Here is a 12,187-nt window from a genome sequence, read left to right on the forward strand (position 1 = left end):
TTCTGGGAGGCTGGATGCCAGCCCTGGAGGACTCAGGGTGTTGCCAAGTGACTCTTTTCCTTCTATGTCCCAGCAGCTTCTGTGCTTATCTTCCAGTTAAATTTTGGAATTGTCCTACTAAAAAGCAAAATAAACTAATTTGTATAACATTCTGATTTGAAATGCAGCTACATTCACTTGTGAAGGGACTCAGCCCCAAAGGCTTGAAAGGTGGGGCAGGGCTTAAGTGGGGGGGCTGGCTCTCGACCTTCCACTGTGTGTTTCTGCATCCCTGCCTTTGGTTTGCTCTAAGCAGGTGGGACAGAATGCCTTCAGCCCTGGGAGGCCCTGAAGCCGTGGCCAAGCTGCAGGTGAGGGCTGGGGGCACAGGGTGGGTCAGGGGTCAGGAGGCAGGAGCCCGAGTTTCCTGTGTCCAGAGCAGCCCCCAACCACCAGGCGGCAGGCACCCCTCCTTCCACCAGCGGTGACGTGCCCTGCCTGAGTCATGGGTTGTTTGCCTCCTGCCTAGGCTGACAGCTCAGGCCCAGCTGCCACTGGGGACGCCACTCCCCTCACCCCCCATCATCGGAAAAACACACGAGAATGATTAAGACCAAATGTCTTGCCAGTGTGACGGTGTGGGGGAGCTCCAGTAGAGATTCCCAGACAGAGCAGGCGAGGAGCTGGGTAGTCTGCCTCCTCCCGAGACACGGATTCAGTGAAGCTTGGTGCTCCTGGGGTCACAGAGCACAACAGCAGTGGCACAGCTGGGACTGGGACCAGTGCTAGCCCCTGCTCCCCATCCCTTGTAAGGGCTTGCTCTTGCCACAGTGGAAAGCCCTGGGAAGCCATTCCTCAGAGCAGGGATCCCCAGGGCTACAGAACGGTGTGAGTGGAGAAGGGGGACAAGCCCCTTCCAGGAGCAGCACTCGTAAGCAGACTGTAAAACGGTCAAGTCCAAGGCTCATGGCCAGAGGTGAGGGCTGGAGCCTCTTCAGGTCACTTCCTGGCCTTCTCCAGCCTCTGCACCCCTCACCAGGGCCCAGGACACACTTCAAAACACCTGGTGCCCATCTGCCCCCTGGTGTATTCACCACAGTCTGACTCTGTGGAACTAGGTGTGGCAGGCAGGGAGGGGCTGGTGTGGCAGGTGCTGGGTGGCAGGACCACCTGTCAACAGAGCAAGAGCCCAGCACCTGGGACTGGCAGTGAGGACGGAGCCAGCCCAGCCCGGCCCCTGAGCCTGGAGAAGATGAAAGAAGGGGCCAGCGAGGGTGGGTCCGCCCTGTCTGCTCCTCCCCCCACCCCGGTACAGACGGACTTGACACTTGACAGGTGAAGTGGGGGGGCAGGGATGTGTCCATGGGGTTCACCCCAGGGGTAGACCTGCTGGTGACAAGACGGGCCTTGCTTCTTAAGGGGGTGTGGCCCAATCCCTGTGAAATGCAGGGGCCTGGAAAGGACGGGGTGGGGGGCCTGAGCAGGGGGCATGAAGTAAGGGGTGGGACCAGCACCCCCTGGGCCTCTGCCAGGCTGTACCTGGTGCCCGGAAAACCTTCCCTCCACCTGTTACCAGCACACACCTCCTCTAGAAGCCTGCCTCTGCTCTGACCTTCTTGGCCTTCCTGTCCCCATGGGCCCCTCTCTCCTTGCAGACCTCCCGAGAAGCGGACGAAAAGATGCTAACTGTGGCAAGGGGGAGTTCTGCCAAGCTGCACTTGGAAACAGTAGATGCCTGTTTATTACGACAATAATAATAATATGTTACACAAACTGTTAGAATAAAAAAATACCTTTTCTGAGTGGGGGGGGTCCCCAGCCTGCCACTGGTGGGATCCCCGGTTAGCACCATTAGGGCGTGAGGGGCGAGGCTCCGCCACAGCCCATGCTGGGCGCTGAGGTCCGTGCGTCAGTCTGTCTGTGCGTCCTGGCCGCTGGGGGCCGGGGCGCGGGTCAGCGGCGGGCGACCCTCTGGTGGCCGCGAGAGGGGACGCCGGGCGAGGGGCAGGAGCGGCAGCACTGGGTGCGGACGGTGGGCAGCTGGCAGCGGCCTAGCAGGCGCAGCGTCTCACAGAAACCGAAGGACAGGCGATCATGCTCGCAGCCTAGGGGCGCAGGAGGTGGGTCAGGACCCGCAGGCCGGGCACCCGGAACCGCCCCCCTGCCCTTCTTGCCTGCGCCAGGGGTGAGGGGCTTCCCTGAGATTTTACCTGGGCCACCTCCCTGTCCCCCAAAGACCTTAAGGAGACCTGCAGCCACCCTCAGAGCATCAGCCTGCTGTTTCTGGAAGGGCTCCCCTAGGCTTGAGGTGTAGATCTCCAGCTGCTCCCTGTCCCTCCTGCCCTTGCTCTGGACCCACCACCCCAGGACTGGGGAACTGGGCCTGCTGGGTTCCGAGTGTCCAGAGGAAGGCCCTGAGACCCCAACCCTGACTCCTCAGGGGCTCGTGGGAAGCCAAGGAGCCTGCCACCGTTTCTACCCCTGCGGACCCTGCATGACCCCAAGGGCCTGGCACACATCTCAAGTCCCAGGGGCCTCCTGCCAGCCTACAGTGGCCTCTGCCCCCCACCCTTACCCTCTATCCAAAGGCACGTGGCCTGCCAGACCTCCCTGCCCCCTGGACTGTACCCAGCCTCAGCCTCCAGCTTGCACACCGGAACAGTCCCGTCAGCCAGGCCAGTCACTGAGGCCCCAGGAGAGGAACTGTGACCTGGGCTGTCAGCCCGTCAGCAGAGCCCAGGCCTCCTGAGGAGGGACAGACGGAGGCCGCCTGTTCGAGGCTGAGGCTTGGCCGGCCCTCCTGCCCCGTGCTTATCAGAGCTATTTTGGGAAGCGGCTTGCTTCCAGCCTCCTGGCCTCACTCCCGCTGCCGGTGACAGCCTCCAGCTGCCGCCTGGCCCTGCTCACTTCAGCAGACATCCCGCGGGAGGAGAAGCAAGAAGGCAACTGGCAGCCCTGGCCCTGGGACATCCCCAGGGCCCAGCTGAGGGCACGAGGCGGCAGGCCAGATCCCTCACCCTGGCTCTGGGCAGCGGCTCTAACCTAGACATCCGTCAGCCCGCGTCCTGTTCCCACTGTGAGACCTCAGGGAAGTTTCTGAACTTCTCAGGGGGCCCCAGTCCCCTCCTCTGCCAGTAACCCCCACCTCCACAGGCAAGCGGATGTGGCCTTGCTATGTCAGCTGCCTCACAGTGATGACCACACACCCTGGTGTTTCCAGGCTTTTCAGACGTCCTGCCCCACAAGTCATCAAAACATCCTGGGGACTCCAGGGTCTCAGCATCCTGGTCACTTCTTGGGCCTCTGCCCTTTAAACAGCTCACTTAGGTGCCAACAGCTACCTTAGGGCGGTGTGCAGGCCGTGCAGCGGTGCTTGCTGGATGAATGCTGAGGGCAGGGCACTCGGGGCGGGTGGGATTTCTGCTGGGCTTCAAGGTAATAGGGCAAGGCCTTCCCTGCCAGTGGCAGGGGCAGCAAGGCATGGCACTGGCTAGTCTGGGCCTGCCCAAGGGGTGCCAAGGAGCCAGTTGCTGGTACAGAAGGCAGCTTGGGGCAGGTACCCTGGAGGCCCTGGGTGCCAGCTGAGGGCCAAATCTGTCCTGGGGAGGGGGCCCTGTCCTCCGGGCAGGGGCCAGACAGCTGATGGCAGAGGAGCTGCTGGGTTCCCAACAGAGGCAGCCCCAGGTGCTCCTGCAGAGCTCATGGTGGGGGATGACAGTGTCCGTGAGAGAGAGGAAGAAGCCAACCTTCCCTAAGCACTTCCTGGGCTCTTCACCCCAAGACATCATTTGGAGGAGGGGGGTTGTCTGCCCCTTCATACATAAGACAGGGAAGGGAGCGCCAGGCTGCACAGCTGGTGAGGGGAGGCCAGGTGTGACTGCAGGGCCACCGTTTCCTGTGCTCAGCATTGCGGGGCTTTGGGGGCGGGGGAGGGGGGCGGGTGCAGGTGGCTAGGCTGCTGGAAGGAAGTGTGTGTGTGTGTGCGAGTATGTATATGTGTTTGTCTCTGGCTCAGGCTCTTTGTCCAGGAGGACCCAGCTGGCCAGGAAGCCACCAGCTGCTGGGAGCAGGACCCTAGGAGGGAAGTCCTTTCCCGGGGTCACACAGCTTGCTCTGGACAGTCTTTTTCTGGCCAGAACTGGGGAGGGGTGTTCCCCCAGGCCTGGGCCCCACAGTCACAGGGACATCCCTGGCCTCACTCCAGGAAGAGGGGGTAACTGAGACCCAGAGGGAAAAGGAGCTCGCTTAGGGGCCAGGCTGCTGCTTCCACTCCTCCCTAAGCTAGACAGAGCTGCCTGTGGGGCTGGACGCCCCTTGCTCTGACCCCAGCACTGCCCCAACCTCTGCGTGGCACCCTATCCATCAGCCTGTGCTTTGAGGGGACAGTTCCATGAGTCCCATCTCCCCACCGTCCACCCCACCCCCAGCCCCAGCAGAGAGCCGGGTGGGGCACTCACGTGGCGGCTCGGTGAGCTCACAGTCCTGGGTGCCACACGGCTGCGAGCTCTCAGGCCAGGCCTCGTGGCTGCACAGATCACTGTCTTCCTCGGGCAGCCCGGTCTGGGTGTTGACGCACTTGACCAGGCGCCGCTGAACACCGCCACCACAGGGGGCTGAGCACTGCGGGGAGCGGGGGTGGGGGGTGAGCATCCCCTGGGCCAGCCCTGCAGGGGGGCATCCCAGGCCATCCTCAGGGCAGTGGCTGCCTTCACCAGGAAGCCTGGCTCCTGGTTCCCAGCCCCAACCCTCCGGCCTCCTCAGAGGGTCAGGTCTGTCCCCAGAGGCCACCAGGTGTTCACCTGTAGGAACGGAGCTGGGGGGCGGGGTGTAGGGGGAAGCTGTCAGCCCCTCACATGGGATGGGACATGCCCCGGGGCTGGGGGAACTGCTGGGGGACCCATGGGCAGTGGAAGGGAGGGAGACAAAGTTCCTCAATAAGTGCCCACCATCCCCAGTCAGGCTCTGTTCCTCAGTTGGGCCCTAGAATTAAATCTGTGCCAACACTGTGCCAGGCCCTGTGCTAAGTGCCTCACCATGTGATTTCATCTAATCCTTACAACCCCATTTTATAGATGAGACGACAGAGGCCCAGCAAGGTGAAGCAACCTTCCCAGGGTCCCTCAGCAGGTCCCCCAGTGAGACAAGGACTGAGATTCCCAAACCTGTGAGCTCCAAACAGGCCTGGCAGGAAGGGTCTTGCCCAGCTAAGGCCTCACTGGCCACTCCCGTACCCCCTCCGCCCATCTGGCCTTTGCTTGGTCTCCTGAGCACCTCCCCGCATCCGTCACTCCTGCCCCAGGACTTTGCATGTGCTGCTCCCTGCGTGCTTCCCCTCGACAGCACTGACCCTGCTGGTCTCTCACTCCAAGGTCCCCTCCTCAGAAGACCTTCCCTGACATCACAACACATGTCCGTTTGTTTTTGGTCTGTCTCCCTGGTGAGTCATAAGTTTCAGTGGGGCGTGGACATGGTCAGGCTACCACTGCATCTGCAGAGACCACAGGGACCCTGGCATGCAGGACGCACTCAACAACTCTTTACGTGAAAAAGGTCTGATGGACACCTGCTGACACAGGGCCTGCTGTCCACAGGCCCTCTCCCCACCCTGAACTTGCTCACCTGGCCCCAGGGCCCCACCACCCACTGCGTGCAGGGGTGGGTGTTGCAGGACCGTGTGCTGTTGGGTCTCAGTGCCTCCTCGCAGAGGCCTGGCTCTGGGCAGGTCACGAGACGCTGCTGCTCACCACCACCGCAGGCCTCGGAGCACTGGGAGGGCAGGGGAAGGGTCTGAGGGCTGCCAGCATCCGAGGACACCCCCACTCACTCCCATCCCCAGATCTCCAGGCCTCACCTCCCTCCAGGAAGAGGTGTACCAGCTGAGGCAGGGTTGGGCCCCGCAGGGCTGGCGGGCGGGTGGCTTGGTGGGCCCCGGTTGGCAGTGGAAGGGACGCAGAGGCCGGAGGTCCCGTGTGTCCACACACTGCACGTCCCTTGTGGAGGAGCCCCCGCCGCAGCTGCGGGAGCACTGGAGGCCGAGAGTCCCGTGTGTGTACACACACAACCCAGCGGGGGTGGGGGTGACCATCGGACTCCCCTCCCACACCACCCCCACTGCCAGGGCAGGTCCCTTAAGAGTCCCAGGGAGAGGCCATGGCTGCCAGCCTTGGGCAGAGGGTGGTGTGGCCAGGGGTTGCCCAGGACGGGACAGATGGAGAAAGAGAGGAACAAAGGAGAAAATGAAATCCCGAGGGTTACAGAAAGTACAGAGAAAAAGATACAGGCAGTAAGAGAAGGGGCCTGGGGCAGGCTGACCCCCACACAGATGGGGCATCCCAGAGACTAGAAATTAAAGTGCAAAGCTGTGCGCACGGACCCTGGCCCGCCGATCAGTGGTGGCTGCGGCTGATCCCAAACACAGGCCGTGGGTCCTAGAGCTCTGCCCCGTGCCCTGAGGCTGCCAGCCGCCTCCTTCACGTACCTTACTCCAGTTGCCCATGTACCAGGCAGCACAGGGCCGCAGGTGGCAGCGGCGGGCCGGCTGGGGTCGGCCAGCGGGTGCACAGTCCTCCTCCCGGCCGGAGCTGCAGCGCACGGACCTCCAGACAGCCCCCAGGCCACAGGTGGTGGAGCACTGGGGGCAGGGGACCCAGTGGCCATGAGAGTGGGCAGATCCCCATGCCCGCCAGCTCCCCAGCCAGGCGAGAGGGACCAGACACTGCCTCAGTTTCCTCATCTGAAAAATGGGCCCCTCCACCCACCTCCCAAGGGGGCCAAGAAGATGAAAAGTCATATCCCCTGGCAGCCAACTGTTCCTGTTCACACATGCGGGGTGGCCCAGCTGCCCTGCTAAGGCTCGCTGCTTCCCTGAGTCACTTGCAAAGGAAGTCTGGGCTCCTCACTGGGCCTCAGCCTGTCCCTCCCATGCCAAAACTAGGGATCTGAGCAGAAGCAGCTCACTTCCCCTCCAGTGACAATCTAGGGACGGTGGGGTGGGGCAGCGCACACACAGGCCAGCTTCTTCCCATGCAGCCGAGACCCTCACAGGCCCCTGAAAAAGCAGGGGGAGCCACTGAGGCTGAGCCAGGTGGCAAGGAACCAAGCTGCTCCTGGAGGGGCCAGGCTTAGTCTTGGCAAACCGTGGTGGGCGGCCTCGGGCCTGGGGAGTGTGGGAGGAAGATTCCCCACTGACACAGCCGTCTGGGGTGAGCTCCTTGTCCCTGGGGGCATGCAAGCCAGAGCATGAGAGAGCTGCTCCCCCTGGCTGCCCCTCACTTGTGCCTGGCCCTGCCCTCCCAGCAACCCCTGTGCTACTCAGGAATGAGCCTCTGGGGGCCCCAGGGACACAGGCCCCCTCAGCCTACCCTATTGCTCAGAAGGGAAACTGAGGCCCAGTGGGGCAGACTAGCCCCAAGGGCACATGGTGGGCAGTGTGACTGAACCAGGGAGATGCTCTTCCCACCCACAGAGGCTCCACCCACCACAGGCTGTCAGTTCCGGAGTCCTCACCCCTCAGAAGGCAGGACAGACACGGCTCCGCCCACTTTCAGTGAGAACACCCCCCCACCCACACACCGGCCTGCCCTGACCCCAGCAGCACTTGCCTGGCTCCAGTTCCCCACTTCCCAGCTGGCATTCCTGGCAGGCAGCAGGTCCACGGGGAACCCCTCCTCGACCGGGCTGGGGTCCAGAGGCCTGGGGGCTCTGCTGCTGTTGACTGGGCTGTCCTGAGCTGGTGTGGACAACAGCCCAGGGCTCGGGGGCATCTCGGGGCTGGGGGGCTCAGGCTGGCCCAAGGGGCCCAGGCCAGTGGGGGCCATGAGAAGGAAGGTTCCCGGCATTGCCAAGGTCTGCAGGTCCTGCAGGGCCGGTCCCAGGGTTGAAAGGGCAGGAGTCCCTGGCTCCACGGGGCTATCCGTACCCTGAGTGTCTGGCAAGGAGGCCGTGGGAAGAGGAAGGGGAGGGGCGCCCCCCATGGTGGGCCACAGCTCATTGTCCAGAGGCCCCAGGCCACCCTCAAGAGCTGGTTCCCAGGCCACTGTCCCACTCGTCCACAGCTCTAGTGTCCGGGGACTAGGAGAGGAGTGGGTAGTGCCAACGGAGGACAGAGAAGTTGACATGGGGCTGGGTCTTTGGGGCAGGTGAGGGGCTCCGCGGCCTAGGGCTTCCTCATCATCAGAAACCTCATTGGCCCTCTCCCACCGGGGAGGAGGTGGCAGCCTCTGGCTGTCCTCTGCTCCCAGGAACTGGTTCTGGCTCCCAGGGGCAGCAGGCGTCTCCATGCTGATGGAAGTGGGGGGCCAAGGCAAGCTGGGGAGCCCAAGGTCTGGGGCACCAACGGGGGCATCTTCCTCAGGTAGGAAATTGACCAGGGAGTTCCCAGGGGTCTGCTCCGAGGGTGGGGGTGGGGAACGGCCAGCCTGGCTGGGCCAAGGGGCAGGGGACCCATCTCCCAGTGCCCCCTCACCCCGAGTCCCAGGAGGCTCTGTGGGAGGAATGGGGGTCCCCGTGGGGGGCTCAGCAGCAGTGCTCGGGGGTGGGGGTCTCCAATCCCCTGTGCCCACCGGGTCTGAGTCAGGGTCTTCAAAGGGCCCATAGGACAGGTCCTCGTGGAAGTTAATGAAATTGTAGTCGTAGTAGAAGTCGTCGATGAACACAGGCCCCGGCAGGCCCAGCTCACGGCCCTCCTCCTCGATGGCATTGCCCATGCTGGCTGGCTCGGGTGATGAGGGCAGTGGAAGGCGCGGGGCCAGGTGGCTGGGAATGAAGTCCACCTCATTGAAGAGCTCGGGACTGAAGGAACCGCTGCCTGAGCCTTCGGGGCCCAGCGTGTCCGGGGCCTGGGGGCAGGGTGGCAGGAGGCAGGCGGCCTCGCGTGCTGGCTGCTGGGCCTCGTCGCAGGGGACCCCGGTGTCGTTGGTACAGAGGATGCTCCGGCGCTGAGTGCCTGGCCCGCATGTCACTGAGCACTAAAGGGAAGGCCGGGTGAGGGACTCAGGCCAGGAGGAGCCGGGGCCTTGCAAGGTACCTGGCCAGCTGCTCAGTTTCAGCGTACAGGGCCCTGGCCGCTGGAGACCATGACTGTGACTTGCTAGGACATCCCAGCCTCTGAGGCTTTGGGGATGGGACCAGACCTGGAATGTCCCAGTCCCCCTCCCACGATGGTGCCCAGCAGTAGGGGTTCCCTGAACACTGTCTCTGCCTCCCTATAGCCCAAGACCAATGGCAGAGCTAACCCCACCCATGCTGATGCTCACCTCAGACCAGTTCCCCACAGCCCAGGTGGCCGGACAGGGCACATGGCGGTTGCAGGGGGCTTCGGCAGGGGGCCGGGGTAGGTGCTCACAGGCAGGCGGCTCCAGGGCGCGCTGCTCATCCAGCCCCACACTGCGGATGCAGAGCACAGCTCGGCGGGAGAGCCCTCCAGGCCCGCAGGAGCTGGAGCACAGCTGCCACTCACCTACCCACCACCTGGGGGTGCACAAGGGTAGATGAGCGTGGGGCCGCCTGGCATTCTCAGACGCTCGGGACTCAGGGAGGGTGAGGCCTAAGCCCAGGGGAGGAGTCTCCGGAGCTCCAAGCCTGAGATGGCACTCTGGTGCCCAAAGCCAAGCAACAGGGCACAGTCCCCTTTGCTCCTGCCACCTTCACCCCTAGGAGACCTGGGCAAGATCCAAGGCCTGTGTCCATATCCAGGGACCCAAGCATGAGTGACCAGGGATGTCCCTGGCTAGCACTGGTTATTGAGGAGGAGCCCAGGCTGAGGTCAGGGGCAACCAGAGGTTGGGGCTCCAGCCTTGGGAAGATGGGCCCAGAGCCCAGCTCCCTCTGCTCTTCCAGGGCCTCTGGTGAGGGACACCTGGAGCCAGGTGCCCGGCACGCTCACCGGGCGGGGCAGGGCTCCTCGCTGCACTTCCTCTGACGGTCGTCTGGCCGGTCCATGGGGTCACAGTGCCTCTCGTCTACAGGCCCCGCCTGCCGCTCCGTGCAGTGCACGCTCTGCCTCTGCATGCCTGGGAGGCCATGGGGGCTCAGCCTGGGCCCGGCACCCAGGGTGCCCCCTGCCCGAACCACTCTGCACCCAAAGACACAGCTGCACCCATGCTGCTCAGAACCCTTCCAGAACCGGGCCTCGCTGCCTCCGTCAGGATGAAGGCAGGCCCCCACCACCCCATGCTCACTGTCTTCCTGGCCTTCACCCCCACCCCTGCGGAGGCAGCAGAGTGTGCAGGGTCAGTGGGTTGGGGGTGGGGAGCGTCTAGCCCCACAGCTTCCTAGCTGGGAAGCCTTGGGCAGCTCACTTGGCCTCTCCGAACTTCAGTGTCTTCATCTGTAAATGGGAGTAACGATAATGCCTAGCCTTGAAGGCCAGGTGTGAGGATAACGTGCTCACAGCTCAGCCCAGACCTGGCACGTGGTGAGAGCATAACTAGCACTAAATCCAACCACAGCCTAGAGCAACCCTCAGCAGGGTCAGTGCTCAGAACAATAAAGAAGAAATCCATCAGCCCATCCAGCCAGGCACTCCCCTACGGCCCCACGGCCCCCTACTAACTTTGTCACAGTTCCTGTCCTTCACTCCCTCTGCACTGCCTGCCTCTGGGCCTTTGCACGGCTGTGCTCCTGCCACCTGATACACTGGTGAGGCCCAATGACAGGACCAGCTCCAAAAGGCTCTGCCTTCACCCTGCCCCCCTACCCCTGCCCTGAGCCTCCAGTCTCCCCACCTCCCCACCCCACCCTCTCCTTCCTGCCTAACAGCTGGGTTTGTTTCAAGGTCACAATGCCGAGCACTCCCCATTGCGGTTCCCTTGCAGCTAGAGGTCTGGGACAGTCATGCCAGAGAGAAAAAGGCAGAAGTCCCTCCCTTTGCCCCTTCTCCCTCCCACCTAGAGCTGGCAAGAAGCCTGGACCAAGGATGCCATCTTGTGATACACACGAGGGGAAGATGGGGCTGAGAGGGGTCCCTAAAAACACAGCAGGCCATGCCGCCAGCATGGACTGTGCACCCTGGGGCTTCTTACTGAGGAGACAAGTAAACCCTTACTGCTCCAGCCACCCCTCGTCAGGATCCTGCCACTTGCTGCTCAACACATTCCATTCTGTCCACGTGGGGAGCCACCAATTTGCTGGAAAACAGTTCACCCGTGTCTGGTTCATCAAAGGTATTTGTTTCCGCATTTGTAAATTTAACACTTATATGAGAAAGGATGATTCTGACAGCTTCTGAAGGTTTCTGTCCAGCTTCAGTGCGTCACTGTTCACTTTATAATCATAACGGCATTCCAAAGAATGTCCAAATGCCTCTCTCTCTGTCCCAGATTCCTGATACGGAGACCCCTGAACACTGAGGGCAGGGGGATGGGCAGGGAGACGGAAGGAACCACGGGGAGGGGAGAGTCAAGTTGTTACACGTTTTAGAAAGAGTTTAAAGAAATAAGTAAATGTGGTAAATAATGGGCCATTGGGCTAAGAGGCTCAAAGTGGGGTGAGGAGAGCCTTGTCGCATCCTGGCTCCCCCTCCCCATCATCTCCTTTCTTCCCCTCCTCCCCCACTCTCCTCATGGGTAGGGGCAGCAGCCTAGACGAGTTAGGCTCCTGGCTCCCAGGACAGGCAGGAGGGCCCTGTGGAAGCTGGAGGAGAGGAGGAGCCCACCCAGATGGGGATGCAGGTAAGGCTCCAGGAGGATAAAGTGGTCAAGTCCCAGGTGTGGGGCAGAAGTGCGGGCACAGGACCTGCCAGAGCTGAGCAGTGAGAAGAGGGAGGGGCAGCTGGCACCTCTCTGGGGGAGACACACGAGCTGGCCAAGTGCCATGTGCCATGCCTGCCTTACCTTGGTTACTCTCCCAGTGGACCCATGGGACAGGACCACTGCTAGCCCCATTATACAGATGAGGAAACTGAGGCCCAGAAGCAGCATTCCAAGCTCAGAGCGGCCCCGCAAATAAACAGTGAGCCAGAGGCTGAAGCTGGGACTCACTGCCCAGAGACAAAGGCCCCATTGGGCAGCGGCCGTGCCCACCCCTCTCCTCACCTGTGCCACAGGTGACTGTGCACTTGGACCAGGGTCCATAGCGCCAGGAGAACTCAGGTGGCTGTATGTGGTTATGGCCGTCTGCCTCCTTGTGGATGATGTACTCATAGCGCACCCCAGGGTTACTCTCCTGGAACAGGAGCTGGGGCAGGCAGGCGGGGGCCCCGTGAGCATGA

The 12,187-nt window shown here is 62.4% G+C and overlaps 2 protein-coding genes across 2 annotated transcripts in view; one reads left to right on the top strand and one right to left on the bottom strand.

The window, feature by feature from the left end:
• The window catches only part of TBC1D2B (TBC1 domain family member 2B), an 87,818-nt gene extending 87,669 nt beyond the window's left edge, over positions 1 to 149 (top strand). The window contains exon 14 of the mRNA XM_081549591.1: positions 74 to 149. Within this exon, the coding sequence (XP_081405717.1) occupies positions 74 to 138 (65 nt within the window). The 3' untranslated portion in view covers positions 139 to 149. The remainder of the gene's footprint in view (positions 1 to 73) is intronic.
• Positions 150 to 1,702: 1,553 nt separating this feature from the next.
• The window catches only part of ADAMTS7 (ADAM metallopeptidase with thrombospondin type 1 motif 7), a 56,177-nt gene continuing 45,692 nt past the window's right edge, over positions 1,703 to 12,187 (bottom strand). The window contains exons 16-24 of the mRNA XM_081549590.1: positions 12,012 to 12,153; positions 9,863 to 9,989; positions 9,234 to 9,447; positions 7,581 to 8,945; positions 6,458 to 6,610; positions 5,831 to 6,004; positions 5,599 to 5,745; positions 4,437 to 4,599; positions 1,703 to 2,084 (exon numbers count right to left, since the gene is read on the bottom strand). Of these exons, the coding sequence (XP_081405716.1) occupies positions 1,933 to 2,084; positions 4,437 to 4,599; positions 5,599 to 5,745; positions 5,831 to 6,004; positions 6,458 to 6,610; positions 7,581 to 8,945; positions 9,234 to 9,447; positions 9,863 to 9,989; positions 12,012 to 12,153 (2,637 nt within the window). The 3' untranslated portion in view covers positions 1,703 to 1,932. The remainder of the gene's footprint in view (positions 2,085 to 4,436; positions 4,600 to 5,598; positions 5,746 to 5,830; positions 6,005 to 6,457; positions 6,611 to 7,580; positions 8,946 to 9,233; positions 9,448 to 9,862; positions 9,990 to 12,011; positions 12,154 to 12,187) is intronic.

This window comes from Giraffa tippelskirchi, chromosome 12, assembly GCF_054371585.1.
Source record: "Giraffa tippelskirchi isolate mGirTip1 chromosome 12, T2T-mGirTip1v1.2.pri, whole genome shotgun sequence".
Lineage (NCBI taxonomy): Eukaryota > Metazoa > Chordata > Mammalia > Artiodactyla > Giraffidae > Giraffa > Giraffa tippelskirchi.